The 25,279-nt window shown below is 36.1% G+C and overlaps 1 protein-coding gene across 4 annotated transcripts in view; it reads right to left on the bottom strand.

Annotated features, from left to right (window-relative positions):
* The window catches only part of LOC124361723 (anoctamin-7-like), a 168,653-nt gene that overhangs the window by 84,662 nt on the left and 58,712 nt on the right, over window positions 1-25,279 (bottom strand). For all 4 annotated transcript variants that reach the window (XM_046815657.1, XM_046815654.1, XM_046815656.1 and 1 more), the window contains exon 2: window positions 18,198-18,304. In XM_046815657.1, the coding sequence (XP_046671613.1) occupies window positions 18,198-18,302 (105 nt within the window). In that variant the 5' untranslated portion in view covers window positions 18,303-18,304. The remainder of the gene's footprint in view (window positions 1-18,197; window positions 18,305-25,279) is intronic.

Raw genomic sequence — 25,279 nt, 5'->3', positions numbered from 1 at the left:
ACTCTTTTCAATACTGATTAATAATTATTTATTTAGTAACATAAACATTAAAAACTAAGCGATAATAATCTTCCGTAACAACAGTAGTCACTAGACAAGTGTCAAGGTCATTGTAGCTAAGTACTCTAGTGTAAGGTGAGTTAAGCCGTGTAATCTTTTCAATACTGATTAATAATTATTTATTTAGTAACATAAACATTAAAAACTAAGCGATAATAATCTTCCGTAACAACAGTAGTCAGTAGACCAGTGTCAAGGTCATTGTAGCTAAGTACTCTAGTGTAAAGGTGAGTTAAGCCGTGTACTCTTTTTAATACTGATTAATAATTATTTATTTAGTAACATAAACATTAAAAACTAAGCGATAATAATCTTCCGTAACAACAGTAGTCAGTAGACCAGTGTCAAGGTCATTGTAGCTAAGTACTCTAGTGTAAGGTGAGTTAAGCCGTGTACTCTTTTCAATACTGATTAATAATTATTTATTTAGTAACATAAACATTAAAAAACTAAGCGATAATAATCTTCCGTAACAACAGTAGTCACTAGACAAGTGTCAAGGTCATTGTAGCTAAGTACTCTAGTGTAAGGTGAGTTAAGCCGTGTAATCTTTTCAATACTGATTAATAATTATTTATTTAGTAACATAAACATTAAAAACTAAGCGATAATAATCTTCCGTAACAACAGTAGTCACTAGACCAGTGTCAAGGTCATTGTAGCTAAGTACTCTAGTGTAAGGTGAGTTAAGCCGTGTAATCTTTTCAATACTGATTAATAATTATTTATTTAGTAACATAAACATTAAAAACTAAGCGATAATAATCTTCCGTAACAACAGTAGTCAGTAGACCAGTGTCAAGGTCATTGTAGCTAAGTACTCTAGTGTAAGGTGAGTTAAGCCGTGTACTCTTTTCAATACTGATTAATAATTATTTATTTAGTAACATAAACATTAAAAACTAAGCGATAATAATCTTCCGTAACAACAGTAGTCAGTAGACCAGTGTCAAGATCATTGTAGCTAAGTACTCTAGTGTAAGGTGAGTTAAGCCGTGTAATCTTTTTAATACTGATTAATAATTATTTATTTAGTAACATAAACATTAAAAACTAAGCGATAATAATCTTCCGTAACAACAGTAGTCAGTAGACCAGTGTCAAGGTCATTGTAGCTAAGTACTCTAGTGTACTGTAAGGTGAGTTAAGCCGTGTACTCTTTTTAATACTGATTAATAATTATTTATTTAGTAACATAAACATTAAAAACTAAGCGATAATAATCTTCCGTAACAACAGTAGTCAGTAGACCTGTGTCAAGGTCATTGTAGCTAAGTACTCTAGTGTAAGGTGAGTTAAGCCGTGTACTCTTTTTAATACTGATTAATAATTATTTATTTAGTAACATAAACATTAAAAACTAAGCGATAATAATCTTCCGTAACAACAGTAGTCAGTAGACCAGTGTCAAGGTCATTGTAGCTAAGTACTCTAGTGTAAGGTGAGTTAAGCCGTGTACTCTTTTCAATACTGATTAATAATTATTTATTTACCAACATAAACATTAAAAACTAAGCGATAATAATCTTCCGTAACAACAGTAGTCACTAGACAAGTGTCAAGGTCATTGTAGCTAAGTACTCTAGTGTAAGGTGAGTAAGGCCGTGTACTCTTTTCAATACTGATTAATAATTATTTATTTACTAACATAAACATTAAAAACTAAGCGATAATAATCTTCCGTAACAACAGTAGTCACTAGACCAGTGTCAAAGGTATTGTAGCTAAGTACTCTAGTGTAAGGTGAGTTAAGCCGTGTACTCTTTTCAATACTTATTAATAATTATTTATTTACTAACATAAACATTAAAAACTAAGCGATAATAATCTTCCGTAACAACAGTAGTCAGTAGACCAGTGTCAAGGTCATTGTAGCTAAGTACTCTAGTGTAAGGTGAGTTAAGCTGTGTACTCTTTTCAATACTGATTAATAATTATTTATTTACTAACATAAACATTAAAAACTAAGCGATAATAATCTTCCGTAACAACAGTAGTCACTAGACAAGTGTCAAGGTCATTGTAGCTAAGTACTCTAGTGTAAGGTGAGTTAAGCCGTGTACTCTTTTCAATACTGATTAATAATGATTTATTTAGTAACATAAACATTAAAAACTAAGCGATAATAAACTTCCGTAATAACATTATTCAGCAGAACAGTGTCATGATCAGTTACAGCAACTGGGAATATTTCTGTAATCTTATCGTACTGTTCCAAAACAAATTTCCCATGTTAGAGGTGTTATCAGTACAGTCACAATTTCCTGTTATAACTAGGAGATGTCATGAATTTTGGAGAAACCCCAAACATGTTTTGTTTGTCTCACTGCTCTTGGATACGTGTTGTGTAACTTCCATCAGGGCTAATACTGAGTCGTATCTTCTTCCTCTGTCTTCCAGGCTCAGATCTTGAAACAGCTCGGGTAAGAATATTTAATGTCACTATCTAGGTGAGGTTTTCCAAATGAGAATTGGGAAAGGCGGGAAGCAGGTAGAATTTCAGTATGTATGTGAAATTTTCCAAATGAAAATTGGGAAAGGCTGGTAGAAGGTAGAATTTCTGCATCTATGTGTGGTTTTCCAAATTAGAATTAAGGAAAGCTATAGAAGGTAGAATTTCACGTCTTTTCTACAATGTAACAGTTATTTGCAGCTCGATAATAAAGTTTTATTGCGAGTTGTAAAGGAATAAAATCTTAAATGCAGGAATAATGTAAGATGACATAAATAAAAAAAATCTGTTCTGATGATGCAACAAAACTAGTACGAATAATATTTGAAAGTCCAAAGATATGTTGATTTCGGAGTACAGCGTGGCTGAAACAACATTCTTCAGCTCTGGCGAATTGTAATGTTTTAGGTCGTCGATGGTATTGCTTCTATTAGGGAATCCTGGCCACTAAATTTAGAACCATAATGATTATAAAAATACAATGGCCAGAGGGAAAGGTAAGTAGGCGCTAAATAAAAGTGATGTGTTTTCTCAGGCAGCGAGGGATTGTTCAGCACTAGCATTACGAGTGGTAATTACGATATTATGTTAGTAATATTAAGACTTTTTTAAGATTAATACCTTGATGAGGCTCAGTATTTTACTGGAGGAATAGCATAAAGTATGTGATCTTTTGATCGAATCATATTTTTGGAGCTAACATAGACAACATATAGTCTTAATATATTAAGATTGTGCAGCTTTATGTTACTTGCGAATTGTATATGAAGGCACCGAGGCTGCCGTGCATGCGTGACATGTTGATGACGATTATGTCACGCCGCGATATATGTATAATATTGTACCCGTGTATGTAACGCCGCGCTATATGTCTAATATTGTACCCGTGTATGTCATGCCACGCTATATGTATAATTTTGTACCCGTGTATGTAACGCCGCGCTATATGTATAATATTGTACCCGTGTATGTCATGCCGCGCTATATGTATAATATTGTACCCGTGTATGTAACGCCGCGCTATATGTATAATATTGTACCCGTGTATGTAACGCCGCGCTATATGTCTAATATTGTACCCGTGTATGTCACGCCGTGATATATGTATAATATTGTACCCATGTATGTCATGCCGCGATATATGTATAATATTGTACCCGTGTATGTCACGCCGCGATATATGTATACTATTGTACCCGTGTATGTCACGCCGCGATATATGTATAATATTGTACCCGTGTATGTAACGCCGCGATATATGTATACTATTGTACCCGTGTATGACACGCCGCGATATATGTATACTATTGTACCCGTGTATGTCACGCCGCGATATATGTATACTATTGTACCCGTGTATGTCACGCCGCGATATATGTATAATATTGTACCCGTGTATGTCACGCCGCGATATATGTATAATATTGTACCCGTGTATGTCATGCCGCGATATATGTATAATATTGTACCCGTTTATGTCACGCCGCGATATATGTATAATATTGTACCTGTGTATGTCACGCCACCGCGCCATATGCAAAACATTGTACCCGTATATGTCACGCCGGCGCGATAGCACAACATTGTACCCGTGTAAGTCATGCAGCCGCGCCATATGCACAACATTGTACCCGTGTATTTCATGCTGCCACGCCATATGCACAACATTGTACCCGTGTATTTCATGCCGCCGCGCCATAATATGCACAACATTGTACCCATGTATGTCATGCCGCCGCGCCATATGCACAACATTGTACCCGTGTATGTTACCGCTGCGACGTGCTCTGCGTGCTTTTCACGTAATCGTAATTTTTTATTACAAGAGTCTTCTAGCAATTTGACTTCCAATGGCTTCATTAAGTATCTCTTTTATTATCTTCAATAGGATGAAGATAGTTTTGAGTAATATTGAAGATAATAACAGTGTTAGGTGCTTCATTTCGTAAGGCAATATTATTTAATGTTTTAACAAATTTATAACATTAAGAGTCGGTCACATTAAGGTTACTCACATTTAGGGTTTTAGTTACAATTAATGCTTCTGCATCATTAAAAGGAGTTACATATAGTTGGTAACATGGACCCGTAGAACAAGTCAATTTTTGTTTTTTTAAGATAGTGAATATAAATGCACAGTGTAATGAACTATCAAAACTAGTGGCTGTTGCCAAGGAATACAGAGTCTTAATACACAAATCTTCAATGTTATAAATTTTGAATCAAGATGGTATTTAGAGCCTTAATTGGCTGAGCGTTAGTGGAGCCTATCAAACTTGGGGCTGGAAAATGTAATATCTGTCTGTCTGTCTATGTGTCCGCAGGAAAGTGAACTGACCTGTAAACTTGACATTCTGTATGAAGCTTCATATCTACATGAGGAACACTATGGCGCATGTCACTCTATGGGTGATCGTTATCGAATATTTTTACATTGGTTGTGTGGACAATAAAAACATAAAAACCAATAAATTCGAGATGAATGAATATGAATAAGATTTCAAAGGGATGGTGGTCAAACTGAATTTATTTGTGGGGATATAATGTCAACTGCAAATGCATTTAAAAGATCAAATAAAAGCAAAATACAAAAGTGTAGGTCAAATCTTTATAATTAATTAACGAATAAGACCATTGTAGGTAAATATTTAACAATAGCAAAGAAAAATATAAACCAAAATATATACTCGCTCATAATTGAAAAGATGTGTTTTAAGAAAAAAGTGCAAATATTTAAAATAGGCTTGAAGAATAGGGAACAGTATATAAGAAAATATTGTTGAAATACAATTTATGAAGACCAAATTATGTCAGTTTGTAGAGATAGTTAAGAGTTGGTAAGCAATTGGTAAGAACATCACAGAGTAAATATTGAATGCTTACCATTTGTTGGCCAATGAATCTAGCTAGACATGTGAGTTTATTCAATTTTAATAAATGAATAGCTGACACTTAATAGAAGAAAGCCGCTTGTACTGGTGAGAAAAGGAAGACGATAGGATAACTTAAAAGTGCCTGTGGGTGGAAGGATGGAGAATATTCCTAACAAAGGAAGAAGATGGACCGACAAGGGTTGTATAATTCCACTCAGTGCAAGCTTGTGTTATGTTTATGATTTAGATATTTGTTCTGTTTTTTTTTTTTATCTAATAACCTTAAAAGCCAAATTAATTATAATACCCAATTCCAGGTTCACTTTTGGAAGTGTAGCAAGTGCCTGACATGACGGGTTCTGTATTTTGAAACCTCCTCCCGGGATGAGAGCCTCCCGCTTAAGAAGATGAATAGTTCTCTCCGGATATCGAGTGCTCAATAGACACTAATCGTACCAGGTGTCTAAGAAATGTACTGTGCCTAGAACGCTACGGGCATAAGATGTCAGCAGTGAAGATGAATAGTACTCTCCGGATATCGAGTGCTCAATAGACACTAATCGTACCAGATGTCTAAGAAATGTACTGTGCCTAGAACGCTAAGGGCACAAGATGTCAGCAGTGAAGATGTATAGTACTCTCCGGATATCGAGTGCTCAATAGACACTAATCGTACCAGATGTCTAAGAAATGTACTGTGCCTAGAACGCTAAGGGCACAAGATGTCAGCAGTGAAGATGAATAGTACTCTCCGGATATCGAGTGCTCAATAGACACTAATCGTACCAGATGTCTAAGAAATGTACTGTGCCTAGAACGCTAAGGGCACAAGATGTCAGCAGTGAAGATGTATAGTACTCTCCGGATAGCGAGTGCTCAATAGACACTAATCGTACCAGATGTCTAAGAAATGTACTGTGCCTAGAACGCTAAGGGCACAAGATGTCAGCAGTGAAGATGTATAGTACTCTCCGGATATCGAGTGCTCAATAGACACTAATCGTACCAGATGTCTAAGAAATGTACTGTGCCTAGAACGCTACGGGCACAAGATGTCAGCAGTGAAGATGTATAGTACTCTCCGGATATCGAGTGCTCAAAAGACACTAATCGTACCAGATGTCTAAGAAATGTACTGTGCCTAGAACGCTACGGGCACAAGATGTCAGCAGTGAAGATGTATAGTACTCTCCGGATAGCGAGTGCTCAAAAGACACTAATCGTACCAGATGTCTAAGAAATGTACTGTGCCTAGAACGCTACGGGCACAAGATGTCAGCAGTGAAGATGAATAGTTCTCTCCGGATATCGAGTGCTCAATAGACACTAATCGTACCAGATGTCTAAGAAATGTACTGTGCCTAGAACGCTACGGGCACAAGATGTCAGCAGTGAAGATGAATAGTTCTCTCCGGATATCGAGTGCTCAATAGACACTAATCGTACCAGATGTCTAAGAAATGTACTGTGCCTAGAACGCTACGGGCACAAGATGTCAGCAGTGAAGATGTATAGTACTCTCCGGATATCGAGTGCTCAATAGACACTAATCGTACCAGATGTCTAAGAAATGTACTGTGCCTAGAACGCTACGGGCACAAGATGTCAGCAGTGAAGATGAATAGTTCTCTCCGGATAGCGAGTGCTCAATAGACACTAATAGTACCAGATGTCTAAGAAATGTACTGTGCCTAGAACGCTACGGGCACAAGATGTCAGCAGTGAAGATGAATAGTTCTCTCCGGATAGCGAGTGCTCAATAGACACTAATCGTACCAGATGTCTAAGAAATGTACTGTGCCTAGAACGCTACGGGCACAAGATGTCAGCAGTGAAGATGAATAGTTCTCTCCGGATATCGAGTGCTCAATAGACACTAATCGTACCAGATGTCTAAGAAATGTACTGTGCCTAGAACGCTACGGGCACAAGATGTCAGCAGTGAAGATGAATAGTTCTCTCCGGATAGCGAGTGCTCAATAGACACTAATCGTACCAGATGTCTAAGAAATGTACTGTGCCTAGAACGCTACGGGCACAAGATGTCAGCAGTGAAGATGAATAGTTCTCTCCGGATAGCGAGTGCTCAATAGACACTAATCGTACCAGATGTCTAAGAAATGTACTGTGCCTAGAACGCTACGGGCACAAGATGTCAGCAGTGAAGATGAATAGTTCTCTCCGGATATCGAGTGCTCAATAGACACTAATAGTACCAGATGTCTAAGAAATGTACTGTGCCTAGAACGCTACGGGCACAAGATGTCAGCAGTGAAGATGAATAGTTCTCTCCGGATATCGAGTGCTCAATAGACACTAATCGTACCAGATGTCTAAGAAATGTACTGTGCCTAGAACGGTACGGGCACAAGATGTCAGCAGTGAAGATGAATAGTTCTCTCCGGATAGCGAGTGCTCAATAGACACTAATCGTACCAGATGTCTAAGAAATGTACTGTGCCTAGAACGCTACGGGCACAAGATGTCAGCAGTGAAGATGAATAGTTCTCTCCGAATATCGAGTGCTCAATAGACACTAATCGTACCAGATGTCTAAGAAATGTACTGTGCCTAGAACGGTACGGGCACAAGATGTCAGCAGTGAAGATGAATAGTTCTCTCCGGATAGCGAGTGCTCAATAGACACTAATCGTACCAGATGTCTAAGAAATGTACTGTGCCTAGAACGCTACGGGCACAAGATGTCAGCAGTGAAGATGAATAGTTCTCTCCGGATATCGAGTGCTCAATAGACACTAATCGTACCAGATGTCTAAGAAATGTACTGTGCCTAGAACGCTACGGGCACAAGATGTCAGCAGTGAAGATGAATAGTTCTCTCCGGATAGCGAGTGCTCAATAGACACTAATCGTACCAGATGTCTAAGAAATGTACTGTGCCTAGAACGCTACGGGCACAAGATGTCAGCAGTGAAGATGAATAGTTCTCTCCGGATAGCGAGTGCTCAATAGACACTAATCGTACCAGATGTCTAAGAAATGTACTGTGCCTAGAACGCTACGGGCACAAGATGTCAGCAGTGAAGATGAATAGTTCTCTCCGGATATCGAGTGCTCAATAGACACTAATCGTACCAGATGTCTAAGAAATGTACTGTGCCTAGAACGCTACGGGCACAAGATGTCAGCAGTGAAGATGAATAGTTCTCTCCGGATAGCGAGTGCCCAATGGACGTTATCCGTACCAGAAGGCTGACAATTATGGCCGAGCGTACTCTAGTTAGAACACATAACCGTAACATGTACTGTGTTTCCGTTCTGGGTACAGTTTCCAGATCTTAAAAAATTAAAATTTTCATCTCCGAGAACAAAATTTAATGTTCACCGAATAAGTTACATATAAATTACTTCTCAAGAAGGAACATGGATCCAGTGTGTGCTTATAACATTGGATTCCTTGACATTGCTGTCCGACCTTGTTTCCAAACTAATTAAAAATCGTTTAAGAACTAAATTTTAATACAAATTTAAATAAACTCCAAGTGTATTTTGAGAATTATCTATTAAAAGTATATAAATATTATTATTATAAATGATGCATAATAACTATCAATACGTGATAGATAGCAACTATAAATTGCATTCAACATATGTGATTACGCAGGCAGGTCACAATTTGAAGGTCAGTGTTCTGTAGTAGACTCGATAAGCCAGAAGATGAAAATGGTCTACAGGGGGGAGGGAGGGGGATAAACTGGTAAATGTCACCCTGCGGCAATACAACACTTAATGAAGTCTGCCGCTCCAAATCACTCCCTCAGAGACCGATACAAAAGACTGGAAACTTTTATTGCACCGTGTTTCGATATTTTTATAAAAACATGATTTTCCTAAAAAAATGTCTCAGTTGTATACAAATGGGAATAATTTTGTAACCTGTTATAAGTATAGTGAGTTTGTTTACAAATTTATTTATTCTGATATTTCTCGTTACAATTATGGCTACCCATAAGACCAATGTAAAAATATTTGCTAATGGTCTGCCAAATCACATGGAGCAGTATAAAATATGATTGAGCTAAGTGTTCCTCTTATAGAAATGAACAATTTAAAGTGTATAGGTCAGTTCGTTTTCGAGATACCGTGCGGGCAAACATACATACATTTTATTGTTCTGTCCCTCGAGTGATAGGCTTTGCTAATGGTCTGCCAAATCACATGCAGCAGTATAAAATATGATTGAGCTAAGTGTTCCTCTGATAGAAATGAACAATTTAAAGTGTATAGGTCAGTTCGTTTTCGAGATACCGTGCGGGCAAACATACATACATTTTATTGTTCTGTCCCTCGAGTGATAGGCTTTGCTAATGGTCTGCCAAATCACATGCAGCAGTATAAAATATGATTGAGCTAAGTATTCCTCTGATAGAAATGAACAATTTAAAGTGTATAGGTCAGTTCGTTTTCGAGATACCGTGCGGGCAAACATACATACATTTTATTGTTCTGTCCCTCGAGTGATAGGCTTTGCTAATGGTCTGCCAAATCACATGGAGCAGTATAAAATATGATTGAGCTAATTGTTCCTCTGATAGAAATGAACAATTTAAAGTGTATAGGTCAGTTCGTTTTCGAGATATCGTGCGGGCAAACATACATACATTTTATTGTTCTGTCCCTCGAGTGATAGGCTTTGCTAATGGTCTGCCAAATCACATGGAGCAGTATAAAATATGATTGAGCTAAGTATTCCACTGATAGAAATGAACAATTTAAAGTGTATAGGTCAGTTCGTTTTCGAGATATCGTGCGGGCAAAACATACATGCATTTTATTGTTCTGTCCCTCGAGTGATAGGCTTTGCTAATGGTCTGCCAAATCACATGGAGCAGTATAAAATATGATTGAGCTAAGTGTTCCTCTTAAGAAATGAACAATTTAAAGTGTATAGGTCAGTTCGTTTTCGAGATACCGTGCGGGCAAAACATACATACATTTTATTGTTCTGTCCCTCGAGTGATAGGCTTTGCTAATGGTCTGCCAAATCACATGGAGCAGTATATAAAATATGATTGAGCTAAGTGTTCCTCTTATAGAAATGAACAATTTAAAGTGTATAGGTCAGTTCGTTTTCGAGATACCGTGCGGGCAAACATACATACATTTTATTGTTCTGTCCCTCGAGTGATAGGCTTTGCTAATGGTCTGCCAAATCACATGGAGCAGTATAAAATATGATTGAGCTAAGTATTCCTCTGATAGAAATGAACAATTTAAAGTGTATAGGTCAGTTCGTTTTCGAGATACCGTGCGGGCAAAACATACATACATTTTATTGTTCTGTCCCTCGAGTGATAGGCTTTGCTAATGGTCTGCCAAATCACATGGAGTAGTATAAAAATATGATTGAGCTAAGTGTTCCTCTGATAGAAATGAACAATTTAAAGTGTATAGGTCAGTTCGTTTTCGAGATATCGTGCGGGCAAACATACATACATTTTATTGTTCTGTCCCTCGAGTGATAGGCTTTGCTAATGGTCTGCCAAATCACATGGAGTAGTATAAAATATGATTGAGCTAAGTGTTCCTCTTATAGAAATGAACAATTTAAAGTGTATAGGTCAGTTCGTTTTCGAGATACCGTGCGGGCAAACATACATACATTTTATTGTTCTGTCCCTCGAGTGATAGGCTTTGCTAATGGTCTGCCAAATCACATGGAGCAGTATAAAATATGATTGAGCTAAGTGTTCCTCTTATAGAAATGAACAATTTAAAGTGTATAGGTCAGTTCGTTTTCGAGATATCGTGCGGGCAAACATACATACATTTTATTGTTCTGTCCCTCGAGTGATAGGCTTTGCTAATGGTCTGCCAAATCACATGGAGCAGTATAAAATATGATTGAGCTAAGTGTTCCTCTTATAGAAATGAACAATTTAAAGTGTATAGGTCAGTTCGTTTTCGAGATATCGTGCGGGCAAACATACATACATTTTATTGTTCTGTCCCTCGAGTGATAGGCTTTGCTAATGGTCTGCCAAATCACATGGAGCAGTATAAAATATGATTGAGCTAAGTGTTCCTCTGATAGAAATGAACAATTTAAAGTGTATAGGTCAGTTCGTTTTCGAGATACCGTGCGGGCAAACATACATACATTTTATTGTTCTGTCCCTCGAGTGATAGGCTTTGCTAATGGTCTGCCAAATCACATGGAGTAGTATAAAATATGATTGAGCTAAGTGTTCCTCTTATAGAAATGAACAATTTAAAGTGTATAGGTCAGTTCGTTTTCGAGATATCGTGCGGGCAAACATACATACATTTTATTGTTCTGTCCCTCGAGTGATAGGCTTTGCTAACGCTCAGCCAATAATATAACAAGACAGTAAAATAATAAATATTTAACACTCATAAATATGTCTGGGATTAAGTTAAACAAATTTAGAAGCTAAAAAACTAACTATGTCAGTTAGTCAGTAAATTAACCATCTTCATCTCAGTTATACACAAGTGTGGATGCCTGAACCCATGTCACTGAGAACGGATATGATGAGTATACAAATCTTAATTCTAAAAAATAAAAATTTTTATACTTATTAACGGGTAATTTTTTGTAACCTGTGTTACTCTGTGCATTATATTTTTGGGCTTACGTTCAAATCGTGAAAGTGTTTGTCACATCTGAGCATGCAAATAATTGCTCGGAACAATCCGTTAGAAATGTGTCATTACTACAGAACAGTGTGGTAGAAATAATTTTTTTTTGTAAATATGAAATGGCCAGGACTAATTCAACTAGTCGTAGAACCTTTGTACTTCGCTGACCTACTCCAACGTCAAATAGTTGACCTCATATTTAATACAGCATTAGGTCCTTCAAAAGCAAGACACTGGGAATGCTAGGAGAAGACAATATCTACTGTTACTGCTGAACTAATATTATTTCAGCCCTTATACTCTCAAGACCGATGGCAGAAGTGTATCTTACTTAATGTTGCTCACCGAAAAAAGAAAATCCTGTTTATACTGCGTTGTTTTATATGTTTTATGTAGTTTATTTAACTTTTCTTGTTAAAATGGGACACGTTTAATCCTTAAAATTCACTGATAACCATTTAAGGGGTTGAATTTCACACAAAAAACTGTTTAAGTAATGCAAACTCGTTGCACAAAAGTCTCTTCTTTCCATTTCCAAGGCACAAAAATAAAGCTGTTCAGTCAAAGCTGATACGACCACGCGCTTTAATTTTCCAACAGGACCTGCTATATCTTAGATTTTTTATTTTATTTTTTATCTCGGATAATTTTCTAATGTATGCAATGTTTTAAATATAGCCTTATCACAAAATGTATCTATCTTTTCAGAGAAACAAGGAATATACACTACCGAGTAATGAATACAAAACTTAAAATTAAACCTGTAAGTAAGTAGAAGCAAAATACTTGTACTAGGGAAATAATGACAACTGTACATATATATCTGTTTAGTAATCATAAATTATTTATAATTAATTTTAATTTAACCGTTACCCCGACAATCCTAACACCTCTTTTAAAATAAATTTGAGTAGCTTCATGGATGGAATGTAGATGAATTTAAATTGCGCTCTTCCTGGTTGGTAAATTGATTAATCCATTAGTATTTCAAAAGCAAAAGAAATAAAATTGATTAGGTATAGATTTTATGTAAATATCCTTTAAATAATCCATGGTAAAGTCAAATACCGGTACATAATTCAGGAAATTATTATTAACAGAATCAAAATTAGACGATCTAGTAAACGAAATCTAATATTACCTAACATAAAATTTAAAAAAAAAATGGAAAAGTATCTCCATTAAAGGGCCCTGAGGAGCATGAAGCTCACAAGGAGAATGAGTGGCAATAACCGATAATACGAAAAAATAGAGACTAATCGTATTTTATCGCTTTAAGGGTAAGTTCCCAGATATTCAAGAAAACATTTACAAATCATATTCTGTGTTGTGAGAAATCCACAGTCACTCAGGTGCGGTATAATCGTACTGAAAAACCGCGTCCCTAAAGTCCATAGAACGTCATATTCTGTGTTGTGAGAAATCTCCAGTCACTCAGGTGCGGTATAATCGTACTGAACAACCGCGTCCCTAAAGTCCATAGAACGTCATATTCTGTGTTGTGAGAAATCTACAGTCACTCAGGTGCGGTATAATCGTACTGAACAACCGCGTCCCTAAAGTCCATAGAACGTCATATTCTGTGTTGTGAGAAATCTACAGTCACTCAGGTGCGGTATAATCGTACTGAACAACCGCGTCCCTAAAGTCCATAGAACGTCATATTCTGTGTTGTGAGAAATCTACAGTCACTCAGGTGCGGTATAATCGTACTGAACAACCGCGTCCCTAAAGTCCATAGAACGTTATATTCTGTGTTGTTATGAGAAATCTCACAGTCACTCAGGTGCGGTATAATCGTACTGAACAACCGCGTCCCTAAAGTCCATAGAACGTTATATTCTGTGTTATGAGAAATCTACAGTCACTCAGGTGCGGTATAATCGTACTGAACAACCGCGTCCCTAAAGTCCATAGAACGTTATATTCTGTGTTATGAGAAATGCACAGTCACCCTGGTGCGGTATAATCGTACTGAACAACCGCGTCCCTAAAGTCCATAGAACGTTATATTCTGTGTTATGAGAAATGCACAGTCACCCTGGTGCGGTATAATCGTACTGAACAACCGCGTCCCTAAAGTCCATAGAACGTTATATTCTGTGTTATGAGAAATGCACAGTCACCCTGGTGCGGTATAATCGTACTGAACAACCGCGTCCCTAAAGTCCATAGAACGTTATATTCTGTGTTATGAGAAATCTACAGTCACTCAGGTGCGGTATAATCGTACTGAACAACCGCGTCCCTAAAGTCCATAGAATGTTATATTCTGTGTTATGAGAAATCTACAGTCACTCAGGTGCGGTATAATCGTACTGAACAACCGCGTCCCTAAAATCCATAGAACGTTATATTTTGTGTTATGAGAAATGCACAGTCGCCCTGGTGCGGTATAATCGTACTGAACAACCGCGTCCCTAAAGTCCATAGAACGTTATATTCTGTGTTATGAGAAATGCTACAGTCACACCCTGGTGCGGTATAATCGTACTGAACAACCGCGTCCCTAAAATCCATAGAACGTTATATTCTGTGTTATGAGAAATCTACAGTCACCCTCAGGTGCGGTATAATCGTACTGAACAACCGCGTCCCTAAAATCCATAGAACGTTATATTCTGTGTTATGAGAAATCTACAGTCACTCAGGTGCGGTATAATCGTACTGAACAACCGCGTCCCTAAAGTCCATTGAACGTTATATTCTGTGTTATGAGAAATGCACAGTCACCCTGGTGCGGTATACTCGTACTGAACAACCGCGTCCCTAAAGTCCATAGAACGTTATATTCTGTGTTATGAGAAATGCACAGTCACCCAGGTGCGGTATACTCGTACTGAACAACCGCGTCCCTAAAGTCCATAGAACGTTATATTCTGTGTTATGAGAAATGCACAGTCACCCAGGTGCGGTATACTCGTACTGAACAACCGCGTCCCTAAAGTCCATAGAACGTTATATTCTGTGTTATGAGAAATGCACAGTCACCCTGGTGCGGTATACTCGTACTGAACAACCGCGTCCCTAAAGTCCATAGAACGTTATATTCTGTGTTATGAGAAATGCACTGTCACCCAGGTGCGACATCGTGACATTCTGTGAAATTCAGTTGTTTATTATGATTACACGCGCGGGTGCAGTATTAACGCCTTTTGGCATTAGTTATCTCAAACTTTGTTAGGAATTCCTAAACACATTTTCAAAGTTAGTATTATTTTCTTTCGATTAATAAATGCATTTAAAGGAAACAGAATAATCCGGACAGTTGCCAATGATGTAAACAAATTGATGTTTTGTATCACTGAACTATGCGAAATGTCCGGAAATTCCTTCACAATTCTTCTATCATCAAAACAAAACTAGAAAAAAATGTACGTATGTAGGTACCCATTTCATCTAGGTATTTTGATTAGATCATAACAGTTCACCTTATTATTTCATCGCTTCTTAGCTGGAAATATAATCATTCAAACTATTGTGTACAAAATATGTATAGTTGAATAGTTTGGTGTACATTCACTTGAAAAAGTAACTTATTAAATCTTATTAAATTTACGAACATTTAAGATTCAATTATCTACAAATATTCCTTTAATCTAATACTATTAGTTTTCGTTTAACTATTTTTGCATAATAAATAGAACACAGCCATGGTTTAATTATTAGAGCTAATTGCTCATAATTGTTCCAGGAACATGTAAATACGGTTTGATACATACAAATCGGAAAGAGAACTGTAAACAATTCACGAAGGTTTGATTATAAAAAAACATATAAACCTTTACAGCTTTTATATAGTTTTGACCGAGTATATTTTTACTCAATACCAAGTATTTATTTTTTCAAAGAGGGTAATTAAATTCAAGGATGTGAGGAGCTTTCATGATCTTCACTGACACTGACGTAGACATTAATCTTGAAATAAAAAATGTATTTCGGAACTGACCTTACTATATTTGTATCAGTTCAAAACTTACTTAGTTAATTAAAGAAGTGAATAAAAATATAAAAACAATATTTATCATAAAAGTATTAATATTTTATGTTTTAAGTCTATTGGCAATCTATATATGTCAGCCTGCTTATTTTATATTCCAGTTGTTTAACATATCTATGTAGTATTTACATAAATCGTATATTAAAGATATTATAATAATCTATGTCAAAAAATTGCTATCTAAAAATATTTGAATAGAAATTTAAATAAGCATTTACGTGTAACAACTCCGTTATCAGTAGTTGTAAGTAGCTTTTGCTGTCAGTAGTTTTTGGCGGCTTACGAAAACAAAAATAATGGTGAAGTTAGTATATTAATTCAATTTAACATTGATAACTTGAGCGAGACTTACCACTTCTACAGGAGAGGTGACATTTAAGCTGGAAAAACTTTGGTTCTCCATGGAATAGCACTGACCGCAAATAACGCACACCACAGAACCGCGGGAGGACCGCAGAGTTCGCGGCGGGAAAGTTTACATCAGTGACAGAAGATAAGTGACAACTCAGTTCAGTGGTCCAGCGAAGAGCGAACACAAGGAACGACTGGTCTGGACTGGGGCGAAAATAATTGTGGCTCATTAGCAAGTCGCATTGTTAGCCCCCACCCCTCCCCCTCCCTGCACCACCTCTGGGACATCATTGCACAGTCCTGCCCCACTCATTACGGTAACCGTGTATTCACCAGCTCACCTTTCAAATATACTGTTAACCACAAGGTGTTTTAATCATCCTGAATATAACGAGCTTCAATTATCAACGACGCTCTTATACTAAAACCTATACTTTCTGTTGTCAACTGGATTCGCTTTGATCTAACAGAACAGAATCGTAGCTTTACAGAGTTCACGAAAAGATACTATAAACTGAACAATTGTCATAACCATTAAATATATAGGGTGCTTTTTAAAGGATAACCTAATTTCAAACTAAGATGTTTATTTTTTAAATTACTCTATTCGAACAGATTGGACTATAAACATTCAATATGTCCTCCAGAAGCTGCACGAATGTGATCGATTACCGGATCAAAACGGGTTAGAGCGCCTACTACCGCAAGTTGGAACATTACACCTCCCTCCCTGTGGGAATACGTCAAAGAAGGTGTGTCTATATTAACTCACGATATTAATGAGCTTAATGGGCGTCAGTGAGGGAATACGACTTTTACACGGTTTGGGATGAATTCAGTTATCTAGACATCTGTACAGGTAGTGGAGGTAGTGTCTATATTAACTCACGATATTAATGAGCTTAATGGGCGTCAGTGAGGGAATACGACTTTTACACGGTTTGGGATGAATTCAGTTATCTAGACATCTGTACAGGTAGTGGAAGTAGTGTCTATATTAACTCACGATATTAATGAGCTTAATGGGCGTCAGTGAGGGAATACGACTTTTACACGGTTTGGGATGAATTCAGTTATCTAGACATCTGTACAGGTAGTGGAGGTAGTGTCTAACACGTTGCTAATACTGTCAAGTTACGCGCAATGTAAAGGATACTCTAATGTCTGAAAGAGTTTAAACTTACGTTACATGGCACTGAATGTCCTGGCTTATGCACCTTGACGCCCTCTCACCTTGCAGGTACCTGTATCTCTACATCACCTGTGCGGTGGGCTATCGTGACCTTGCCCTTGCGTGCCCGCTATTATTGCAGAGGCAGTTAGTAGTTGCGGCATTAATGAACTTGTCCCGTTTGGTCCCCAAACTTTGGACCTATGTAATTTTGTGCCTGCCATACAACTTTGACATAATATGCGGTGTTAGCGTGGTTTTATCATACGCAAACAATACGCGATAATCATTGTTCACTTGTTAAAGCGACAAAAAAAAAACATTAAGGTACAATACGTACACTATGATCTGATTTACACATTTTTTGTGTTTTAAAAGTCCTCCCTCCTATTAACTTTCTTATAAATATAGAGGGAGTGATGTGAACATTGGGGGATGTTTATATGACCAATTGAGGACCCCATTTTTGGGGTAAGCCAAAAAGTTTAAAACAGGAACCCCTAGGGGGTGACACCTCGTTTTAAAGGCATTATAAGAAGAACAATGTGCTTTTTCAGAACAGAATTGGTAGAAGTGAATGTATTGGCACGTAGTTGCTATCACCCTCAGAATCTACGCCTCACAATCCATGGGTACGAGAGAATATAAGATGAAAAAGACACTTACCGGAAGGATGCTCTGTTTATCGTGATCGTTGATGGTGCCATAGCCCTTGTCCTTGGGGTGGAGTTCGTACCGCTCGCTGTAGCGCCGGCACTTCTTCAGAGACATCTCTGCAAAAACACAAACGTTTCACTCTTCATTGGCAAACGAAAGGATTATTGCACATATTCAGAAGCAAACGGACGTGCTGCCATTTGAAATTTTGACCCTAAAATCAATAGAGTGTTTGCCTTGGAACAAAGTATCAAGTATTATTTCTTTAGGACTTTTATATTAAAAGTGATTGCACAGTTGGATAGACAGACGGAGAACATCCCTATATCATTACACACTAAGCCCAAAGAATTAAGTATCAAGTATTATTTCTTTAGGACTTTTATATTAAAAGTGATTGCACAGTCGGATAGACAGACGGAGACCATCCCTATATCATTACATACTAAGCCCAAAGAATTAAGTATCAAGTATTATTTCTTTAGGACTTTTATATTAAAAGTGATTGCACAGTCGGATAGACAGACGGAGAACATCCTTATATCATTACACACTAAGCCCAAAGAATTAAGTATCAAGTATTATTTCTTTAGGACTTTTATATTAAAAGTGATTGCACAGTCGGATAGACAGACGGAGAACATCCTTATATCATTACACACTAAGCCCAAAGAATTAAGTATCAAGTATTATTTCTTTAGGACTTTTATATTAAAAGTGATTGCACAGTCGGATAGACAGACGGAGAACATCCTTATATCATTACACACTAAGCCCAAAGAATTAAGTATCAAGTATTATTTCTTTAGGACTTTTATATTAAAAGTGATTGCACAGTCGGATAGACAGACGGAGAACATCCCTATATCATTACACACTAAGCCCAAAGAATTAAGTATCAAGTATTATTTCTTTAGGACTTTTATATTAAAAGTGATTGCACAGTCGGATAGACAGACGGAGAACATCCTTATATCATTACACACTAAGCCCAAAGAATTAAGTATCAAGTATTATTTCTTTAGGACTTTTATATTAAAAGTGATTGCACAGTCGGATAGACAGACGGAGAACATCCTTATATCATTACACACTAAGCCCAAAGAATTAAGTATCAAGTATTATTTCTTTAGGACTTTTATATTAAAAGTGATTGCACAGTCGGATAGACAGACGGAGAACATCCCTATATCATTACACACTAAGCCCAAAGAATTAAGTATCAAGTATTATTTCTTTAGGACTTTTATATTAAACGTGATTGCACAGTCGGATAGACAGACGGAGAACATCCCTATATCATTACACACTAAGCCCAAAGAATTAAGTATCAAGTATTATTTCTTTAGGACTTTTATATTAAAAGTGATTGCACAGTCGGATAGACAGACGGAGAACATCCTTATATCATTACACACTAAGCCCAAAGAATTAAGTATCAAGTATTATTTCTTTAGGACTTTTATATTAAAAGTGATTGCACAGTCGGATAGACAGACGGAGAACATCCCTATATCATTACACACTAAGCCCAAAGAAATAAGTATCAAGTATTATTTCTTTAGGACTTTTATATTAAAAGTGATTGCACAGTCGGATAGACAGACGGAGACCATCCCTATATCATTACATACTAAGCCCAAAGAATTAAGTATCAAGTATTATTTCTTTAGGACTTTTATATTAAAAGTGATTGCACAGTCGGATAGACAGACGGAGAACATCCTTATATCATTACACACTAAGCCCAAAGAATTAAGTATCAAGTATTATTTCTTTAGGACTTTTATATTAAAAGTGATTGCACAGTTGGATAGACAGACGGAGAACATCCCTATATCATTACACACTAAGCCCAAAGAATTAAGTATCAAGTATTATTTCTTTAGGACTTTTATATTAAAAGTGATTGCACAGTCGGATAGACAGACGGAGAACATCCTTATATCATTACACACTAAGCCCAAAGAATTAAGTATCAAGTATTATTTCTTTAGGACTTTTATATTAAAAGTGATTGCACAGTTGGATAGACAGACGGAGAACATCCCTATATCATTACACACTAAGCCCAAAGAATTAAGTATCAAGTATTATTTCTTTAGGACTTTTATATTAAAAGTGATTGCACAGTCGGATAGACAGACGGAGAACATCCCTATATCATTACACACTAAGCCCAAAGAATTCCTCCTCGGATTAAGTAAAACGTACGTTCAAAGTTTCAAATCTCTAGATCTTTCTATCACACAGAATGGTAGACTGGACACACACACACACACACACACACACACACACACACACACACACACACACACACACACACACATCAAGGAAACTGTGATTACTAGAATACTGGTACACCACAAAGGGACCAGTGGTACCACTTCTTAAAATTACTATTTCCATTTTCTGCAATATACAGCTGATATAATAGTAGTGTTTCCCAATAAGCGAGTTATTGAGCGAGTCAAAAGAAGACTACTACGACTACTACGTGCTTCAAAGCGCTGTCTGTTCAGCGAACTGTGGACGCTGCTAAAGTGGACAAAGAGGTGTCATTCCCAACTGCAGTGTTGTACTTTGAATAAAACAGCAGATTAATTTTTATGGACCTCTCGCTGTGAGGCAATAGTATAATTAAATGTTATGTTGTCATGTTCCATGTTATTACAATTATTCCCTCCTATGATGTTTCACTTGTGTGAATTATTTGCAGCATATATATTTGTATTAGCACCCATACAATAACGTACAGTAAACTTTTCTGACATTGAATATACCCGCTTAAAAAAAATCTTAAGCTTTCTTTGGTTTTTACAATATTCAATTCTATTGGTAATACTGTATAAAATAATAACAAAGGAAGTTGATTATATTTAGTTGGAGAGCGAAGGAACAAATTAAAGACATATATGTCAATTGTGAGGTAAATTTGTGGAGTAATTTTTGAATACAGATTCCACCTTTCGTTTTCTTCATTTCTTAAAACAGATAAGAAATTGAAATCTATGTTCTTTCTTAACGTTTTGTTCTAACTCATTCAGTTTTTAAATACTTAAAGTTCCATTTTTGTATGCTTATTAGTAACTACTCCAATACTCACGCTAAATCTCGTCCGTCTGTTCAATATGAAAGCAATTTAACAATCTATCATGCCTGTCGATTGTGGTTTGAATTGCCTGTCATGCCTCTGTATAATCTTCAAAGTTGGGCATTAAATAACAAGAAGTGTTAGGAAAATATTAAAACATGCGAATTAGAGAAATATAAAAATATACCTTTGACTTAAAATATACGAACCTGCTTTTTTTTGTTTTTTGTTTTTTTTTTTCATATTTTTATATTTTAATGCACAAAATAAAAGTGCTTTGTTTCAAGCGTTTCTCATTAGAAATTACATATTCTAAATAGGACCTACAATTAAAGTTAGTTGTAACTATAATTGCATGTAAACAGTTGAAAGATTATTGTAGATAACAGACCTTGTTAGTGACCTAGTGAAGATTAACAGACGGACGTAGTACATGACCTTGGATTTCACCTGTAACATTGCGTTAAATATCTAACACCTATATGTTCATAAACTTCACTAAGAGTTTTGGGATATGTCTCATTTCAAAGATGTCATAATAGGCATTCAAAAACTGAGTTTACTTGTAAATGTTATAGTTTTTGCCCACTAAAGAGATGTTGTAAACATGTAGTATATTTTCTCATAAATAAGAACAATTATAAAGAGCTTGGATGCGTATTTATTGTATTTTGAATAATACATACGATAATTCTCCTGATATATTATGTAAAGGCGCAAAAGTGTTTAACATTGTTCTTAAGGGTTATAACAAAACGACATCCAAATATACTCAGCTACTCTGTGCAAAGACAAACTATACAGATCTAACAAAAACAAAGCTAAAAGATATACTAGCTTAACTATTATAGTTTTAAATACAATTTGTTTGAACACAAAAAGTTTCAGACTCAGTTTGATATGTCCGGAGGGACGTCGGGCAGTTTAGGATAAAGTAAGAAAAACTTCTTTTACCTACTCGCAGCCTTACTATAAATAGTAAGTGAAGCCGTATATCGAGTTTTTAAGGGGTTAACTTCTGCAACTACGCAAGAAATTCAATAAAAACCTTTATACATTGCTGTACTGACCACCAGACCGGTTTAACGTTGTTTACCTAAAATTTAACTAAAAACAAATGACGTGCTTTACTATCTGGCTAACTCTAACATGATTTGGTATTAGCATAGCTCGTTCACCAGATCGTCTGTAAAATGTATGAGTTATCAAAAAAACACAAGGGACATATTGGCTAAAGCAAAAACACCTAGGCTGACAGCTGTCAGTTAAAACGTAGTGAAACATTAAAACTAACTAATATGTAATCAACGAATAACATGGCCCCAGAAATATCAATTAATAAGTACCTTAAATAAAGGTTACCATGGCAAATTAAAACTATGCAGCTGGTCTACTGTATTGTCCGGTTGCTAGGAGCTAATTTGTTTGCTAATGAAATGGTTTCACACACTGCATTAAACCGTCGAGTGAATTCAAATTATTCACTGGTGTTATCTGTGATTAGAATATATAAGCCTTGCGTACTTTCTAGGCCGTTCACAGTTTATTAAAAGTATATTTATTAAGGATCTTGGAGGTCATTCTTAAAATCTGTCTGGCTGTGCGATTACTCATGATCGGATTGTAACATGGACTTGAATAGTCCAGACACAAGAACAATGTTTAAGCAGACTACCGTGAGATTTCTTGGAATCTACAGAGGATATTCTTCTAAGAGAAGATTTATTTCAGCCGCGTTAGTTTTAGGTGAGGTGAAATAGGAGATATCGAAAGGATCAAAAATATGAAAAGATACTTTTCAACACAAAAATATCACATTTTAGAGGCATCAGCTGTTTGTTCCCGGTCTGTGCAGCTTTTACTTATACAGTGACCTTACTCGCTTGTGCCTTGACGGATGTTGTTGAAAAAGGTACCGATGGAATTGTTGTAATATTGCAAAATGATTGGTATCTTGTATATGTTTTATAACTATACTGGCCTTTTTGTTGTTTCACTTTGAAACTTCAACAAACGCGATTTTTTAATATTAAAGCAAATCACCCAATTATTTTATTGAGTTGTTCTCGTACTCTTCATAAATATATGTGTGCGAGGGTTGGTAATACAAAATGGTGGCTAGCGGCTGCTCGACACATTTCTAGTTGTATGTTTATGGAGGAATCATGAATCAATATGTTTGTATGGAATCATGAGTACTATCAGCCCCAGAAGTTCTGTGATCACCCTGTATTGTACGCTTATGGCAGCCAATCTTTTTAAAATTATTGTTATGAACTAAGATATCCAAACAATTAATCAATAAATATTAATATATTTTAACAATAATTAGGATGCTGTTGTTATACTGCTGTGTAAACACTGGAGTGTAACATTAGCACGATAGCAATAGCTGGAAACTTTTAGGCTATCTTGATTGTCGTGTCTTATTTAGGTCTTAAACCTTCTATAAAATGGGTACAAGCAGGAAATCTGAACTTGGTTAACTAAGTTACTAATTCTACTTAACACAGAAGTTAAACTCAAAAGCAACCTAATGAACAAACATTGAGGTTTCTAAACATTCCAAAACTTCTAAGAGGAATTTCATTATTAATCTATATACTAACTTTGTTTATGGAACATGTTCAGATAAATGTTTGCACATAACAATTCGAAATCAATGGTCGAGGTTTAGTTAGATTTTGATAAAAACTATAATAGACATCATATGTCGAAGCATATCTGCTCTTTTATCTTTAAACTGTCCATCTTGAATCTTTAACATGTTGAATCTTTAACAATATTGAAAACCTAAAAAGTGTTATCTTTTTTACATTTTCTTCTATGACACTTAAAATATTGGAGGTAACTACACCCATCGTAACTTTAAACGGCCGCAACCATAATAACCTTGAGATATATCACACATTCTGTACAAATAACAGATTTATAATGTGCAGCAACCATAATAACCTTGAGATATATAACACATTCTGTACAAATAACAGATTTATAATGTGCAGCAACCATAATAACCTTGAGATATATCACACATTCTGTACAAATAACAGATTTATAATGTGCAATAGCCAAGATAAAAATGTTGCACAGTGCAAACAGCAACAATCTCGAACATATTTATTTGGTTAACAGGTCAATTCAGTACATGGAGAGTTCTATTCCCATACCAAATTAGGTCTGGATCAATTGTAGATAATCATGTGTGTACAGGGGAGGATCGGTCTTTTACTTTAAAGATTTGTTTTATAATAAATGTACAAACTAATTCAAAAACGGGACCATAAAGTTCATGATTTCTTAAATGAATTTGGTTAAACAATAACAGTTATTTATATGTATTATTTCCTTGTCATCTATAAAGACAAATAATGTGAACCAAAGTATGTATAATCATGACTTCTTTAAAACTATGAGATTGACGATCCTATTTGGAACATCCCTATATAGGATTTAGCAGGAACAAAAATTTCTAGACTTAACTCGTGTAAGTTATCGAAGTAGACAACGGGTGATACTAGATATTCCAAAACGTTTCAAATCATTTCTAATGATTTCAATAGTATTTGCTTAAATAAATAGAATAATATAAAGAGGGTTCAGACTGAATAATTAAGTGCATAATAATAATAATTCCATTTTTCAACCTCGCCAATTGAATGTTTTTATTTGTATTCAATAAAGACATTTTTTTATTTCTTTCATTTCATTTAAATTATCAATTACAACTATACCTGTATATACGAGGTGCGACAATAAATTATTGAGACTGATGTGAAAAATGTGCCTATCGTTATAGTCAGTTTAGTGTTGTCTCCTTCAAAGTAGTTTCCTCCTGATTGCACACACTTTTTCCAGCGCTTCTGCCATTGATGGTAACATTTCTGGAACTCATCTTCCTCCAGATTGTAGGACTGTAGGTCCACGCCTAGTTTGACGAGGGTGGCTGACGTCACTTTTCTGCAGAGTGTCCACGCCGACACCTGTGGACTAACTG

This window comes from Homalodisca vitripennis, chromosome 5 (assembly GCF_021130785.1).
Source record: "Homalodisca vitripennis isolate AUS2020 chromosome 5, UT_GWSS_2.1, whole genome shotgun sequence".
NCBI lineage: Eukaryota > Metazoa > Arthropoda > Insecta > Hemiptera > Cicadellidae > Homalodisca > Homalodisca vitripennis.
This window is presented reverse-complemented; position numbering and strand designations above follow the sequence as displayed.